General features: G+C 40.2%; 1 protein-coding gene and 1 long non-coding RNA gene across 2 annotated transcripts in view; both read right to left on the bottom strand.

The window, feature by feature from the left end:
• Positions 1-2,579: 2,579 nt before the first annotated feature.
• LOC307030379 lies at positions 2,580-3,532 on the bottom strand. Its single transcript, XR_013805640.1, has 2 exons — positions 3,420-3,532; positions 2,580-2,897 (listed from the first exon to the last, which is right to left on the bottom strand). It is a non-coding gene; the product is annotated as an uncharacterized lncRNA (long non-coding RNA).
• Positions 3,533-14,049: 10,517 nt separating this feature from the next.
• LOC307030666 (uncharacterized protein) overlaps positions 14,050-17,878 on the bottom strand; it is a 50,392-nt gene continuing 46,563 nt past the window's right edge. The window contains exon 4 of the mRNA XM_079667228.1: positions 14,050-14,403. Coding sequence (XP_079523354.1) covers positions 14,261-14,403 — 143 coding nt within the window. The 3' untranslated portion in view covers positions 14,050-14,260. The remainder of the gene's footprint in view (positions 14,404-17,878) is intronic.

Genomic DNA, 17,878 nt, shown 5'->3' on the forward strand with positions numbered 1-17,878 from the left:
TACCCCCACTTATTTGGAGCATGAACTTTTTTTCAATAGTCTAATAAATATAAAATCATTGCCAGTGTTATCAGTTGCAAGTGTATTTGTTGTAATAATGACAAAAACATAATGGCTACATTTCACAGTAATTATAATGAAAAATAAAAACAATTTCCATAAAAAAGTATGATTCGTCATCACGCTCATGACCCCGCGGCGGGGTGGGGGTGTGTCAGTAAAGAGATGCCGATTTTGCGGCAGCTCGAAAAAGCTCTATAATGGCAGGCAAACATTTGTTACTTGACTTATTTTCTAAAAATAATATAATTCACAAGAAGAAAGAGGCTCGCAGCACCGAAGCTACAAGTGAAGCTGCTACTAGTATTACACAAGCGGCAAACTCTGTGGAAGAGCCGGGACGCCAATGCGGAAGTGGTAAACACTGCAGTTCATATATTGGTCGATAGGGACTGACTGCAGAAAGGAGCAATTTCCATAGACCCCCATGTTAAAATGCCCAACTTTACAGCAGAAAAAAACATGTTTCTACCCATGGATGCAATAAATATTATGATGAATATAGTTAGATTCCACCTTCATGATTATGGATCTGTGAGTGAATTGTTTTCTAACACGACCCTTTTATTTATATTAGGTCTTAAAGTTTTTGCATAAATTAGGGCTTGGTCACATTGAGTGACGGCTCTGTGAAGTGACTGCTGCTGTTAGCTTCTTGTCTCTCTGCTAGCTGCTCCTTGAAGCTACAGGCACTCTGCCTGTTCAGCTCATCCAGGGAACACAACTTGCCCCCGGGGGTGTTTTTGTTTGTTCTTCATGCTTATATATCGGACTATTGTGACTTGCTCTGCGGTTGAAACAGACGGTGCATGAATGCGGTTTTGCGGTAAGTCAAATTCGAGTACTTATTTATATGTTAATGATTTTAATCAGCTACGTAATGTATGTTAAGGCTTGGGTTAGCGTGTAAGCGAGTGGTAGCTACATCGGTGCTAACGATGCTAATAGTAGCCTCCAAGTTAAAATCATAGACTATATTTATAAAGGTTAAAACGAAATAGAAAAGTGTTAAGCTTTAAGTGGGATAACTGTACAACAAACGGCTTCTGTTTGAGGTTGATAAAATAAGGTCATCCTTGTAACTTAGAGAGATGATTATTATGTAGGTAGGAAATGTATGCATCGCTAAGGTTAATTTAAATTGGCTATGCTCAAGTATGTAGACAAGCTAATGTCGAAGTAGTGTATGTGAAATCAACCTCACAATAAGATGTGTGTATATTACAATTATTAATGTCATACTTAGATATTACAATACGGTTGGTTGAGCTGGAGTTCATTATTGAGCTTACACGTTAACTCACAGTCATCTGAAGAACGAACCCAAACCTTGTTGTTTTTATGAATTGCATTTCCAAATTGGTATCAAATAAACAGCAAGCATTGGTAATACACCTTCCAAAGTTACAGTAAAAATAAAAAGGTCCCTGACTCGGACAATACACAATCCAACATGTTCAACAGAAAATAATCAGTTATATTGTTTGTACACATGGTACTTTACATATATATCTGTTTGTTTAAGGTGTCCAGGTGATACAGACAGGCTGGACCAGAGAGTGAGAGACAGAACTGGATTCCTCACAGCAGTGAACTTCAGCTCAGGTACAAAGACTCTTTTTTTCATACTGTACAAAGAATCAAGAAAGATATTGGTTTAAATAAATGAAGTATTGACTTTAATACACTGATATACTTTCCATTAAACAATACTAGATCACCTACGCATCAGTTAAGTTAAGGGTTTTTCCATGCAAAAAGTTACATTTAGATGTTAACAAGCAGTGTGATTTTGTCAGCTTTCTAATTTAATGTATTGAATGCAAAGATATTTAACAAATAGTGAGAACTGCTACTATTTATCTCTCAATATTGTCTGTAAAAAACGTGGTAAAAGTTATTCTTTCAGTGAGACAAGAGAGCAAGCTTCTACAGTTGCACTACGTTTTGATAACATTAAATATTATTTTTGATAACATATATTTCAATGTTGATGAACTTCGTACTGTTCATTCATAATCTGATTGTCTTTTTAGCTCACTGTTGAAATAAAAAAAAACATTACAATTACAAAATAATTATATCTACAGCCCCTAAACACACACACACACCGCTTTCATAAATAACACACTTGTTCTGCAATAATATGTTTTATGTTTCCTGTAATTTTTGTTAGGAAAGGACATGCCTGAAAGACACGACATGTTCTCCTTCTCTGAGGGTCAAGAAGAACATCCAAGAGGAACATTAAAAGCTGATTTTATGAGATTTTAAGACCAGTACAGGACATTCACTAAGAAACTACTTTTATTGTAAAAACAGTCAGCTGATCGAATGCACTGTATTTCCACATCTACACTCCATCCGCTGATTATTTCTATTTGCCTCGCTTTATGAGCTTCACATCACTTCTGCCTTGTACCGCAGAGTTTGCAACGTCACAAATAAATGGGGCTAATCTTCAGTAAGATGTGAATGTGTGATCTAACATTTTCAGTAAGAGTAATGGACGAAAGGAGTACAAATACAAATACAATTTATTGAAATGTGAACCAAAAGTTAATCAAATGTTTTAAATAAAACGCACATATGGACAGAAGGTGTAAACCTATTAAATGTATAAGTAAACACATTTAGTCAAATAAAGTGACAGACTAGGCCTGTGCAGTTGGTATCAGCTTTGCCCAGCATGGGCTCCTCCAACAGGCCTGGACCTCCTCACAGACGAAAGACCCTCAGTCCTCTCCAAACCAACAGACAGGACGTCCATCACACAGAGGTTTCTCCCTGAAGTCTCTGCAGCTTTCTGGACACCATGCTGTCTCAATCCGTCCACACTGAATATGAGAGGGGGGAAATGAAAATAACAAATGCTTTAGACAATAAGAAACATAAAGTTGACTGTTGAGTTGCTCAGTTTTTTTAGATTGTCAATACTATTACTGTATATCTAATATATCAGGTTAAGAGGCACATTCAAATAAAGATTGGTCTTTAAATACATGTTGTCTTTTGAATTGTTGGTCTAAAGTCAAGGATCTAGAACTGGTACTTAGTTTTAATGATACAGTATGGTTATTATGCTGTTTGGAGGAGGCCTCACAGGTAAGAGCACTAACTATCTACCATCACATGTACCTTAGCTTGACTTAAATGTATTACACGTATAATTAAGTGATATCAAAATATAAATAACTAATGTCATGCAAACATATTAATATTTGCTTGATTCCAGTGTTGAATTTAGCACAATTGCATACAAACGTTAAGGGATTTTAAGATTCTGAAGTATTATGCTAAAAACTCAATAACTTAGATTATTATTTATAGTTTTGCTGAATAGTTTCATGTTCGCTTACCTTAGAAACGTAAAATGCCACGGCAGTGTGCAGATGGGGAGCATGTTAGCTTTGCTTGGTAGCTTCAGCTAGCTCTGGAACTTTCAGCTCGGTGGCAGCAGGTCCCGCTTCGGCTCCGCCTATTTGCCCTTATTTGGAGCAGGCTGGAGTAGGCGGGAGTTGAACTCTGACATCACTATCGAGCCGTTAGCGGCCGACTCCGCCTACTAAGGGCTTCTCGGCAACTCTGCAGAATCCTATGGGTGACCTCACGGACCCTAGAGCCGCCTAAAGACGTGGATAATGCTAGCACTAACGTCAACGTTAGCTGCGCGAGCAACGTTCCCCTGGCTAGCTCAAGCTCACCTTTCCCAGAGGTATGGACGGAGGAGATGTGGCGGAGGTAACAAGAGGTGTGTGTGTGTGTGTGTGTGTGTGTGTGTGTGTGTGTGTGTGTGTGTGTGTGTGTGTGTGTGTGTGTGTGTGTGTGTGTGTGTGTGTGTGTGTGTGTGTGTGTGTGTGTGTGTGTGTGTGTGTGTGTGTGTGTGTGTGTGTGTGTGTGTGTGTGTGTGTGTGTGTGTGTGTGTGTGTGTGTGTGTGTGTGTGTAGCAGCGCTGTCTGCTTATTTGCAATGTAGGCTAGGCCTAATCAGAATAATTTCAAGTCCAGATTCAATGTTGTTTGCAAAAGTAGGCTATATTTTTCGTGTCGTTTATTTAATAAATTAATTTCAGGACAACTTTGGGAATTTTGTTTGTTTGTTATGAGTTTTAAAGAGAGAGAGGGAGAGAGAGAAAATAAATGAATTAATTGTTTATGTCATTTATGTGCCAGTGTGTCCATGGTTTTGAGTCTGTGTGTGTGTTGAGCGCAGCGCCGTCTGCTTTTTGCAGTACAGTAACTAAAGTAGGACTAAGCATATTACCGGTAGTTTCTGTGGACCTGTCTGCCCGTTTTGTGAGTGCACTGCGCTCGTGCGCACTTGTGTGGCATTGTTTGGAGCTAATTAAAATAGCGTCCCCCCAGTAAAAAAATCCCCACTACACCGCTGCTGGTGGCTGAAGAGGTGCCTGTCCACTGCCGAGGTGCCCTTGAGCAAGGCACCTAACCTTGAAACTGCTCCCTGCTGCCGGCTAACTGACTCTCACACAACAACCCAGAGTCAGCACTTGCACCAGGTAAATAAGGTATGTAAATGTCAGTAAACTTCCAAGTTATGCAAACACGTAAGCAAAGCATAAATTACAGCTACGTTATTGACGTTACTTTGAATCGCGCGGGTAAGCTAAACCGTTAGCAAGTATAGCTAGCCAGAGATATAAATTAACACTTTGTCATACCATATCAATGTTATGTTTTTTAGCGTTACCTGGTGATTAAAAAAAATCCTCTGGAAAAGGTTGACTTACTGTCACTGTTCGACATGACGCTACCTTACATTACACAGTCACAGGGGAGTGATTTGTAAAATATCCATAAAGAAAAAGAAAATCTGTTTACAGTTCTGTTTCATATGGATGTTGAGAGATGTATCCATATCTCTTAATGTTGCTCTCAAAGTGCACCAGATTGATGCTTTTAACTTCAACATTTAAAAAAAAATCGTCCCGGGGGAGCATGCCCCCGGAACCTCCCTAAAGGAGGTTAGGTCCGCCCCCCACTTATAAAAATAACACTTTACCCCTGCTTACACCTATATGCCTTGAGTTGATTATTGAGCCTTCATTGTAAGAGTCGCAGGTGTACTGTGTATGTGCGTGTGGGGAGTGTTGCATTAGAAATTTCCACTGTAGCGCCCGGTACCTTAATGTACCTTAATTAACCTTAATGAACTGTGGGCTAAGCCCAGAATGTTTGCAGGTCCAGGAAACGCCCCTGGTCAGTACCATTATGTATTTCTTTTATTGCGTTATAGCTGCTGTTTGTAATGTTTCTGTGGTTAAAAATGATCTGCTAATGATCCCCTGAATGCCTTTGTATTTGCTCTTCATACTGAAATGCCTTTCAGCACTGAGCACTGATTTGGATTATCCTTCCTTCTTCAAATAATATTTCTAATAACTTTTGGAACAATGTTGTAAAATAGTTGAGTCACCTCCCCTCTGAAGGTTTTTTACTTCTTTTAGATAAAATGTTAATTTTGGATGTGAGACCTTGTTAACGTGGGCATTTATTTTAGTGCAGCTCGCTCCACAGTGAGTTCACTGGCTCAGGGAGAGCCAGTGAACGGGGTAATTAGTATCATAATGCAATTCATGCAAAGATGAAGCGCTTTTCATAAAGCCTCTTGCAGATTTTAAGTGCTGAGATGCATGGGGCTTTAATGGAGAGAATAAAAGGTATGTGCACACATACACATTCACAGGAACATCGGAAGGCATAACAGAGTGGCGTCCATTAAACGCTCTGTAGCAGAGCAAGGACTCCCATCGCTCCACAGTGAACAGATGGACCAGAGACTGGCACCCAAACAGCAGCTAATGGCCCCTGAGCCCTGCTCTGTGTGCGTTTCAATGCTATTTTATTATTTCTGAAAAAGTTGGCTGTGCTTTATGCTTGTTTCACACAAAAACATTTAGATAAGCGGCCCAGTGTGACCGCAGTACTTTAGTGTTGGCTTACGACCAGCTCCAGCTGAATCTGGCACTGTTATCGCTGCACAAACCGCTCTTTGAATTAATCATGTGTTTTTAATTTTAAAATGTATGTATTATAAAATGTCAACTGCAAGAAGGCTTTTTACAGCAATGACCATGTTTGCTTTCAGAAATGGTCATGAGACACATTGTACAAATCATAGCTCATCTCAAGCTTTCCAAGTGTTTGAAGTGTAGTAACCGTGACTGAGGTTACCTTATTAAAGCTCTAAAGACAACGCCACCTCCTGCTAAGGGGCAGGAGTGTATTTCGTGGACCGATTTTAAAGCTTCGCCTAACCTGTTAAGCCCTGAGCCTGTTTTTCAGGTCTCAGGCTCGAAAATGACATTCCCAGAACAAATGACTATATCTTCCCTTCTAAAAGGGTTAAATTAATAATCTTTTTTCTCAAAGCAATGATAAACCTGTGAGTTGGATGTAGCAAAGTCAGAATCAATATAGATTTTTTTTTATTTTACAGTAAATTCAGATTGAACATAATAAGAAAATGTAAATTATAGTGTCCGTCCAACAAAGGAAAACATCACTTATAGTGAAAACCACCCTTGAATGATGGGATAGTAGACTAAAAGCTTTAGGAATCCAAACTATAACACATAAGTACCCTATACCAAGATTGATGCAAAACAAGTGAAATTTGATATTTTTAGGGGGAAAAAAAACCTCTGGGGTCATTTAGGTGTATTTTGCCGTTTCTCTGGAACCCATTGGTTGATTTTGGTGATTGACACCTCTTTTTAACCGTTAGAGCCAATATAATTAAGGGGGGATCCTAAGTCCACCTACCCGTTACCATTGAGGAGTGAGAGTAATGCGCACGCAGTTTGCCCACACCGAAAGCTATGTTACGCTCTGAAAACTGAAAACGAGGCTTATTGACATAAACATGATGATGGAATATCAGTAATCATTTCAAAGTGACACAGAGACATTGGATTAATCTTCAGCAGCGTTTTATGCGTTTTAATGCCATTGAACACAACTTTTGATCAGAAAACAGCCTTCGCTGCCCTGAGTTCTGGTCGCCCAGTGGTGATACTTATACAGATGTAGCGATTCATTTCAGACAGTTTGAAACGCGAGGGCCGTGATTGGTACGTGATCTGCCCTCGCTCAAGGGATAACCTCCAGCTTGACTTGAGACCGTGATAGATAAATGTAATTATAATGAAGCCAGCTGCAATGGATCATTGATCCACCAGGGGGTGCAGTGGGGTTCCACACTGGAGCTCATGTGAAATAAAGTCAGATACAGTATGCTGGATGTACAGCGGAACTTTGTTAAGATCCATATGTCACGGATATCATAATACTGTGCTAAATAAGAGACATGTAATCATTTACAAAACATCACCATGTTGTTATTTAACAAAATAATTGTGTTATTCGAAAAAAAACGAACTGGAGGAAATGCAGCCCGGCTCTCGATTTTTAATCCTAATTTAATCATCATCTTCGTCATGATCATTTATGTTTATTTTCGCCGAATTAACATGAAATCACTGACACATATGAATATACTGTATTCAACTTAATTAAAATGTTATTAACGTGCCTAAACTCATTAATTCACCAAAAATATGTATATTTTAATGAAGCTTCGTCGGTCGATCAGGATCCCAAAGTGTAGCGGAGGGATCCTCATCTGGATGAAGGGTGTTATTTTCCCCATAAGGAACAAGTCCGGGGCAAATTATCCCGCTTATTACATGGCCACATTCTCAACAAAGTAACGACATGACTCCCAATATTAATTGAAATGCTTTTATGGATTTAGAAAATGTTTTTATTGATTTCAAAAATAGTTGTATGTATTGATTTAAATTGACATGCATCCGCTAAGAAAAATAGTCCGTTGTTACCGTTTTTTAAACAGTCTGAATGAAACGGCAGCTCTCAGGTGTGTATTTACACAACAAATGGCCCATCAACCACAACTCTCTCTCCCCCCCTCCCCCCTTGATCTTTCTTCTCCAGCAGCTAAATTAACAGTAGGTTACTCTGAGTGACCATAGACTGTATGTGACAAGCTTACAGTTAGTGACGTAACAACACCATAAAAGCTGGTGGGTTGAAAGCAATACGGGAGGTAAAAATAACTACAATAATTGTGATTTATTTATTGTGGCCTTTATGTTTTTAGGTATAAAATGTTATGTAATTCAGGCTTATAGTTCACCTTTCTCTAAAAGCCTTCAACAATGACAATATTCATTGTAATTTAATAAATCCTTCCAACACACATTGTAAAAAATAGCCTACTGTAAGTTAAGAAATCATTTCAATATGTACATCTTCTGATGTAACAACAATAACATTATAAATAGTAACATAGCTGAACATGGTATTGCACATTTAGCTTTGAGTGTTACTGACCTGAGATGTTTTTATTACATGAATTAAGGTGACTGAGGCTTTTTAACATACAGGGATGCAAACTCATCAGGTATGAAAAAGGTGACAAGGATCCGAGCACCCGGCTCCCCCACCCCACGGAATGACAGAGGATTTTAGCAGTCAGAACAACTAAAGCAGCAGTGTTAATAATAACAGAAACGCCAAAGAGTCACATAATAGAAATATATAAAAGCATTTATTTCAAATTGTGTAGCAGTCAGTTTATAATTTTGGCAGCACTGTTGAGCATTTTGAAAATGTATTTTCATGCCTCTGTGCAAGGCTTCGTCTTTCTATCTTTATAGCCACATGGTGTAAAGTAACTAAGTTCATAAACTCAACAAGTACTATACTTGGGCACAATTTTGAGATACTTGTACTTTATTTAAGTATTTCAATGTTTTGCTACTTTGTTCTTCTACTCCACTACAGTTCAGAGGTACATGGTGTACTTTGACTCCACTACATGTATTTAATACCTTTAGTTACTTCACAGATCTGGATTAATTAAGTTAAATATAATCAAGTGTTAAATCAGACTTTAGTTCCACCTGGAGTAAATCCACAAGCTACCCTGCAGTATACAAAGTCATTCAAACTAGCTGCACCTTTACCAGCTTTGAAAACACTTTCATGATCAATCATTATAAAACATATCATATCTATTATTCTGAAATGGACCAATCTGCACAATGACTACTTTTACTGTCGCTACTTTCACTATATTTTGATGATAATACTTTTCTACTTTTACTTGAGGAACATTTTGAATGCAGGACTTTTACTGTAACAGAGTATTCCTACACTCTGGGACTATTACTTTTACTCAAGTACAAGATCTGAGTACTTCTACTTTTACTCAAGTACAAGACCAGAGTACTTCTACTTTTACTCTAGTACAAGATCTGTGTGCTTCTACTTTTACTCAAGTACAAGACCTGAGTACTTCTACTTTTACTCAAGTACAAGACCTGAGTGCTTCTACTTTTACTCAAGTACAAGATTTGAGTACTTCTACTTTTACTCTAGTACAAGATCTGTGTGCTTCTACTTTTACTCAAGTACAAGATTTGGGTACTTCTACTTTTACTCTAGTACAAGATCTGTGTGCTTCTACTTTTACTCAAGTACAAGATCTGAGTACTTCTACTTTTACTCAAGTACAAGACCTGAGTACTTCTACTTTTACTCAAGTACAAGATCTGAGTACTTCTACTTTTACTCAAGTACAATATATATATACTTATACCACCTCTGTTTATAGCCTATGAAAAAAACTATTAGAAATAGAAGGCTAAAGCTAACGTTAGCAGATAGTGACAATGTATGCAAGCTACCTAGCTCAACGATTCCTTAAATAATATTGCCACAGAAAAACTTTTCAGTTCACATCACGCTCTGCCGCTCCGACAGGGAGCTCTGCTCTGAACACCTGAACGGCCCGTTCTAACAGCTGTTCACCAGCGGTCCAGTCTGTGCCACAGTGACTCCGGACGCACAGTTAATATTAACGAACGCACCCGTAGGTAATGTAGCTGCTGAAGCTAGACCATCATCTCGGAGCAGCAGAGCCTTATTATACATCCATGAGCAGAGCCGACAGGCAGGAAGACTCGAGCACACAGCTCGTACTTCATTATAATATATAAAAAAAGAACACCATGAGTGTCATGATGGCACATAACAGCTCACGGCCGCAGATTACTCCGGGTCCCAGCCCCCCCCATACCCCAAAAATATTTGTATTGCAGATCTACTTGAATCACACAAACGACTTATTTTGGATTCAAAACGGCGAATTTCGCCGAAAGGTGACAAGTTTGCATCACTGAACATAGACAGAGCACAACTGAAACATAACATCTGAGATGTAACAACATAATACACTTTTCGGGGATGCTTGGGATGTGAGGAGTGTTGGACACGGCTTAGAACGGGCGTGTCGCCTGGCAGGACAGGAGAGTGTGTGCACCAGTCTGCCTTGATCTATGAATTCATGTCCGTGACACTCACTGCTGCCCACAGCTGTTTTATAGAAGGAAATTCCTTCACTTAATGAAAGTGTTTTAACCACACACACCTCTACACACACATGACGGGGGTTATTTTCCCCATAAGGAACAAATCGCTGCAAATTATCCCGCTTATTAAACGGCCACATTCTCAAAAAAGTAACGACATGACTCCCAATATTAATTGAAATGCTTTTATGGATTTAGAAAATGTTTTTATTGATTTAAAAAATAGTTGTATGTTTTGATTTAAAAAATAGTTGTCTGTATTGATTTAAATTGACATGCATCCGCTAAGAAAAATAGACGGTGTTACAGTTTTTTAAACAGTCTGAATGAAACGGCAGCTGTCAGCTGTGTATTTACACAACTAATGGTCCATCAACCACAGCTCTCTCCCCCCCTCCCCCTTGATCTTTCTTCTCCAGCAGCTAAATTAACGGTAGGTTACTCTGAGTGACAAGCTTACAGTTAGACACAACACTGTCATTGCAAGTGACCCTCAGTTAGTTGACTTTTATGTTAAACTGCTAAATTCGTTACTGATAAAAAAGGGCTTCTACTGTACCTAATTACCTTAACACTAGAACCGCCAGAGGTTTTTGTATAGGCCTACCTAAACACGTCAAATCCCGCTATTAGAATGCAATTTTTAACAACATAGGGTGCAACATAACACACTTTCAGGAAAAGTCACAGACTGGGAGACTTTAATATTTTATTGAAAAAAAGTTACATTGCACACACACAACACACATCACACAAATTGACCCGATTGGCGGTTCTAGTGTTAAATAAACTCACTAATTAATGAAACCAGTTCAATACGCATTATTCTTATTCTTATCATTCTTTATGAGTGCAGAAATAGTCTTAAAATCAGATCTGTTTTTTAAATGAAATCTGACTGCAGGCAGTTAGCTCTGATCACCTATGATAAATGCGCCGCACCTAATCGCTGGCCATTCAGCCACAGACACTGTTCGAAATGGGGGGGAGCGAGGGGGAGCTTGGCTCCCCCGAAGAGGGAGGGAGCTCCCCTGAGGACTGACTTTGAGATAAATAGGGGGAGCCCAAAACAATCGTGCATATTTGTGTCACACAGATTAGAAATGTTGAGTTTCTGTAAATAACAGTTCTTGAAATACATAATAGTTATTGTTCATTACAGTTTCTGAATATTTGTTTTATATTTGTGAATATGTCTGGGTGTTGCCATCTGTACGTGGCGGCGCTGCATTCTTACTTAGGTTGCTATGGTTATGGCGGTGATGCCGGCGCGGTATTTGAAATGTTCATATTGATATTTTTTTAACTCTGGCTGTGTAATAAAAAAATATGGCAAAACGAAAACAGCCAAGCGTCACAGCTTTTGGATTCACAAGCAAAGAAGCGAAGGAGTTTAAAAATGACAATGTGAATGGAAAACAACTTTTAGTTGGCCGGCTGTAAGCGGCGTTAGGGTCGAGCTTGACAGCTCCTCACCGAGGTAGAGGCCTGCCGATGCGGAGCCTGAAGAGGCTTCAACAACGGCCACATCCGCCGGCATAGTGACACCGTCTGTATTAGTAGAAGAGTGTTTTTATAGCAATTGATCGCATCCGCGCTGCTGCGCCAGTCAACAGAGCGTGCGTGTGACATATTTTGTAGCAGGATGTGCTCTGAAAAATAGGGATCCCCGAAAGCAAATGGGTAATTCGAAAACTGTATACAAATCAAACTGTAGACCGTGTGAAAGCACCTATTGTTTTAAATAATGGTCGGAATGTGACCTGTGAGCCTTCTGAATTACCGTGGGACAGCACATTCTAAACTAAAATGTTCAATCAATAAAGTAACATCTTATCTTATCTTAATAATATCTTCATATTAATAATAATAATAAATCATACAGTATGTGTCCGAAAGGGAGCAGGAGGAAGCAAACACAAAAATATATTGCATATTAAAGCAAACGATTGTAAAGGTTAAAGTATGAGCATAACAAATAAAGAAGTGTAATGTAAACATTTACATTATGATTATTTAATATATAAAGACTATATATTATTGAATTACAAGATTAGATATACTTTAGTTGATCGAAAATATTGATGTGTTCAAATGCTCTTCAAAACACAACTGAAAGTCCATGAAACTTGTCTTTCTGTATTTGTGAATGAAGCGCCATCTCCTGTTTAAAACCTGAAATAGAAAATCTGACAACTCCCTCTTGGAAAATAGTGGGAGGGCTTAACATTCCTCTATACTGGTCTTTGGCAGGTAGTAGGCAGGAAGCTGTAAACTGGATTCCGAAATTCAGTGCTAAATCTGTATCTCTAGAATCTGTGGTATCTCAGCTTTCATTTGATATCTTTGTGCAGATCCGATAAGTAATACAATATTTCTACCGTGAGTTCTGTGCTAAGTGCGTTAGCATTTTTTCAATTAGTGCTAATTCAGACGCTTGGTATTACCCTTGTGTTTTGTTTAGCTAAAAATGTTTCATATTGTCAGTTAGCTGAGTTAGTTCCCGTTAAGTGGGTATGACACATTAATAGGTTGTTAAATGTTAAGAAGCCCTGAGACCAGTGGCGGCTCCAGAGTATTTGTGTTTCTATGGTAGGGCTAACCCATACAGTGGTGGGGCTCAAGTCACTATTCGCAATGTAATTACATACACGCTATATCGCCCCCCTTGACAGTGAAACGCCACGCGTGAGGTTTAGATTATTTCCCTGTCTCAATCCAAATTGAACTGTATGAAATAAAAAGGCACATTTGTCTTGTAGTAAATAAAAAGGGCAACCTGGAGCCAATCCTGCAATTTCCCCACAGTTGAAAGAGTTGACATGCTTAAAAACCCAACCCCTGCAGGGGGGTCTGGGGGATTTTCCCCCAGGAGATTTTGTGAATTACTAACATAAAATACACATTCTGGTACTCTCTTGAGAAGAAAAATAAATAAATATATTACTATACACAACTACTTTGTTCTGAAAGCTGAATCTGCTGGTCCTCACAGAGAGAAGAGGGAAGAGGCTGTGTGAATTACTTTACATTGTGGATAAGGGTGGATAGCCCCCATTGTTCTGTGTGTCAAAATGAAAGACACCCACACACCTATCAATCATCAAACCGTGAGGTCTTATTTCATTACGTGTTGATTTCTATCATCACGTAATGTTGTATCGATGTGTATAGATGTACTACAGCAAAAGTATTCTCTGTCGGGACTTCCTGCAACAACACCACGCCGTTATCTTGATTCTGATTGGCCAGAAGACATTATCAAAGATGTTTTATTGAGAAGACGATCACAACGTGACAAAAGTTTTCAAAACTGTTTCTAGTCTTCGGTATTTCCAGACAAGTGGCTACTGAAAGCAATTTACTCCGCGCGAGTTGGCGGATTTTATTTAACTTACTTTAACATCATTTTTCATGGTGGGGCTAAGGTGGGGCTAAGCCATTTCTTGGTATTACTGTAGCCTACCCCAGCCATACCCTGGCGCCCCCACTGCCTGAGACACAGTTTTGTGAAAAAAAGCAGAATTCACAAATAATGCTAATCCGTTCAATTATGACAGAGGCATGAATTCCAAAAATATAACGCAGCTTTATTTAACAAGTATTGGAAACAGTTTAAAATGTCACTTCATGTCAAGTGTTAAAAAGGCAAATATAATTCAACATGTATATATAAGTTACCCTCCTCAGTTGGGCAGGCCTGGTCCGCTGGGTTGCAGTGCCTGCTAATCGTGAGGGACAAAAACAAGAAAAGCCACACACCAACACAACAAAAGCATGCAATGTTCAAACCACAATCTCTATAAAATAATAACCAGTGAGATATTTAGCATACAGAAAAGGAACTGTCACACTGTGCAGTCCCCACTGAAGGCAGGCAGCTTTCCACATGGGCCCAGGCCTATGCCGCCGAGCAAGAGGAGCGCAACCTAAGACACAAACAATACAATTATTATATTGCCATAAACTGCACATGACAAGAAAACACAAAAAAACACTATAGGACAGTGGTCCTTTTGAAAAGGAAACAAACATAACATGTTAGTTGCCAGCCTCATTCACCAACTCAATATCAAATTAAAGAGTTATTTTCCAATTCAGCTCAATCCTGCCAGGGAAATGGTCGCTTAATATCCCGGATTGCTGGGGCGGTTGTGTGCATTAAACTCTGTAAAACACATAAATAGGTTGCTTAACCAGTTAAGCCCCGAGCCTGTTTTTCAGGCCTCAGGCTCGAAAATGACATTCCCAGAAAAAAATTACTATATTTTCACTTCTAAAAGGGTTACATTAATAATATTTTTTTCTCAAAGCAATGATAAACCTGGCTGTGATGGTTGGTTGGTTGTAGAAAAGTCAGAATCAATAAAGTTTTGTTTTATTTTAAATTAAATTCGGATTGAACAAAGTAAAAAAATGTGACCTGCTCCGTCGAAATCGGAAGTCGGTTCGCTGACGGCCGGCACCACCCTTTATCTTTTATGTTTTTAAACTGCATCATTTAAGTTGCGCTGACAGACGACAGAGGTCTGTTCAGCGGGCCGTTTCCACGCAGCAAAACCCCCCCCCCGTTGACAGTTCACTAGCGTGCTCTAGCAATTTGTGTGGGCTGGGCTGGGTGAGATTCCAGGGCTGATTTCTAGTCCCAATCCGCCCCTGCCTCCACCTACCTGTGTGAGTGCGGGTTTACCGTATTGACTTTGTTCAAAGCAAGTACCGGTCAAGGCTGCTGCCAGAGGATGATCTGCGTTTATTCCTGTCTACATTGCATCCCTGCATCATCCGCCTGTGCAACACACTCTCACTCCATAATCGTCCAGGAGCGACGTTTGGTCAGGGTCCCGTGGCGTGCAGTTGTGACGCTCCTAGGCTCCTTCAGCTTCATAAAGGGACGCAAATAGCTTTCAACTGATTGCAATGTATTCCCATCTGCGGCGGGATTTGACGCTCATGGAAGCACGGCATTCGTTTGTGTCGGCTGCCCTTAAAGGCAATGTGAGCGTCCATTCCCATTGGATAACGGAGAATTGTAAACCCGGAAGTAAGTATTCCCCTTACTGTCGATTGATTTTACAGTGATATCTGCACTACTCATCGACTAAAAAACACCAGATTATCCTTGTTAATTACACAACATTGATTGGTTTAAATTGTGTGCAATGCTTTTGTATTTTTCCCCTTCGATTCGGAGAAACAAATATTTTTTCGGAGTAAAGGATGGCAGAAGACACTATACCCAGAATCCCCAGCTATCGTTTAGGACTACACCTTGTGCTCTGTTTGACAAACCCCGTTTTTTTTCACCATTCATTCCAATGACTGGCGTCTATGTAGAGTGGCGCAGAATGCTGGGCATCTAACATGCATTTAAACAGTCCTTCGGCGCCACTCGAGGACGTAGTATACTTGAAATAGTTGCTCTGCAGCATGTGTACTCGCGATTGAGAAACGGCCTCTGACTGGCCCGATGGAAGTCTATTTCTCTGTATGAAAAAGACATAGAAAAAAGTAAATAAAACAACTCAAATCAATAAAAGAGTGTTTCAGATAGTTACACATTGTTGTCACACAGAGGCCAGCCCTGAACATAAGCAGTTTAAATGCAATCCTCACAGTGGGTCTGCATGGACCGTCGGCCTGCAGCACACCACCTGTGACTGAATGCGGGAGTTTTACTGCACGCTTAGCAAGCTTGCAGACTGTGCATGCTCCAGCTTCATGAGACAGTCTGACATACAGTATAAATGATTGTTTTTAAAGGAGGTTGTATGATGAGGCTTCAAGACACTGGTACTCTCCTGCCGTTGTGTGAATGGATCAGGCCTTTCCAACATCCAGGGCGTGGTTAAACCATACAACCAGCACGTGCACTTTGCTCCCCATCAGCCAAATCGACACTCTTCTTCCTCATTGTAAGCGGGACCCAGGTCCGCCTCAACAAACACATAGATGGCTCCAAAATGGAACCAGCTCAGAATCACAGAAAGACCTTGGCCATAACAAATAAAAAATGTCTGCACTTCAAAATATTAGCTTAGTTGAAGCCAATGCAGTAAAAAAACTTAAGTATTTGTAGGCTTCTTGCTTCTTGCCTTTGTATCTTCATGGTTGAATGTATGAATGTAAGTAACTGTGTATAAAAGCCTCAGCTAAATAAAATGTAATGAGGTTTGCAGTGTTTGCACTGCCCACATTAAACTTGTCTCTAAAGCAGGGGTCGGCAACCTTTTTGATATGAAGTGCCATTTAAAAAAAAAAAATATCAGCGTGCCAACGATCGATAATTATCAACGGGGGGGGTTGAGGAGCTTGACGCTCGTCAACTATCAGCAGGAGGGCGGGGGAGCCTCGCTGCGGGGAAGCAGTGTGTGGACCTGTCGGTGCAACTTACATAATGCCGAATTTAACAAACACATTTAAATAATTGGTTTAAACGGCATAATGATAAGGACGATCGTCCGTTCTGTGATTCTCCAGAACACACAAGTTATGATATTACGGTAATGCTGAGTGAGATGAGATCGCTGTCCCTTTAAGAGAGAGAGAGAGGGGTGCAGCTTGTGCATGTGTGTTTGTGAATGGTAGAGCGACAGTGAGGGAACGTGTGTATGTTTCTGGAAGTGAAACGGGAAGCTTGTTGCTTCTGCCCTCCTCGACTACGGTCTGGGAGCCGACAGGACAGTTCAACACACAGATGGCCAGTCCGCCCCTTTGTAGCATATTATTTCGATGAGAGATGAGCAGATCGCCACTGGGCTTTCAACTAAATAAACACAACCACGCAAAGACTGCGTCATTTGTACAGCTCCTTATGGGTACTGCAATTAGTGAAGTGCTTTCCTACGTGGTGAAACGATCAGCACTGCACCGCGGAGGAAAGCGGCAGAAAGTCACCTGGAGATAAAGAGAGCGGGGCTGCGTTGCGTGCATGGCTTCCTTCTGCAGGTAACGGGGAGACGCGCTCTGGCGGCGGTCTCGCGTTAAGGATCCGAAAATTAATTTAAATATTTTGCACACTTATTCCACTTATTCCTAGTGTGCCACTGGTTACGGTGCCGCGTGCCAATGCTGGCACGCGTGCCAGGGGTTGCCGATCCCTGCTCTAAAGGAATACAAAGACAGCCAGCTGGCGGTGAACTCCTGAATAAAATATAACAGTATCAACCAGTGGCGACCAGCCCATAGGGGCGTTAGGGGCGCAATACAACAGATAGGAGTATTGAAGATCGTTTCTACACATAAAAAACCGGCACAGTTCTTCAGGCTTGAAGAGACATGGCTCGTTTCTTCAGTACAACAGGTAGGAGCAGCTCTTCAGTACAACAGATGGGAGCAGCTCTTCAGTACAACAGATGGGAGCAGCTCTTCAGTACAACAGATAGGAGCAGCTCTTCAGTACAACAG

This window comes from Notothenia rossii, assembly GCF_949606895.1.
Source record: "Notothenia rossii genome assembly, chromosome: 2".
Classification (NCBI taxonomy): Eukaryota; Metazoa; Chordata; class Actinopteri; order Perciformes; family Nototheniidae; genus Notothenia; species Notothenia rossii.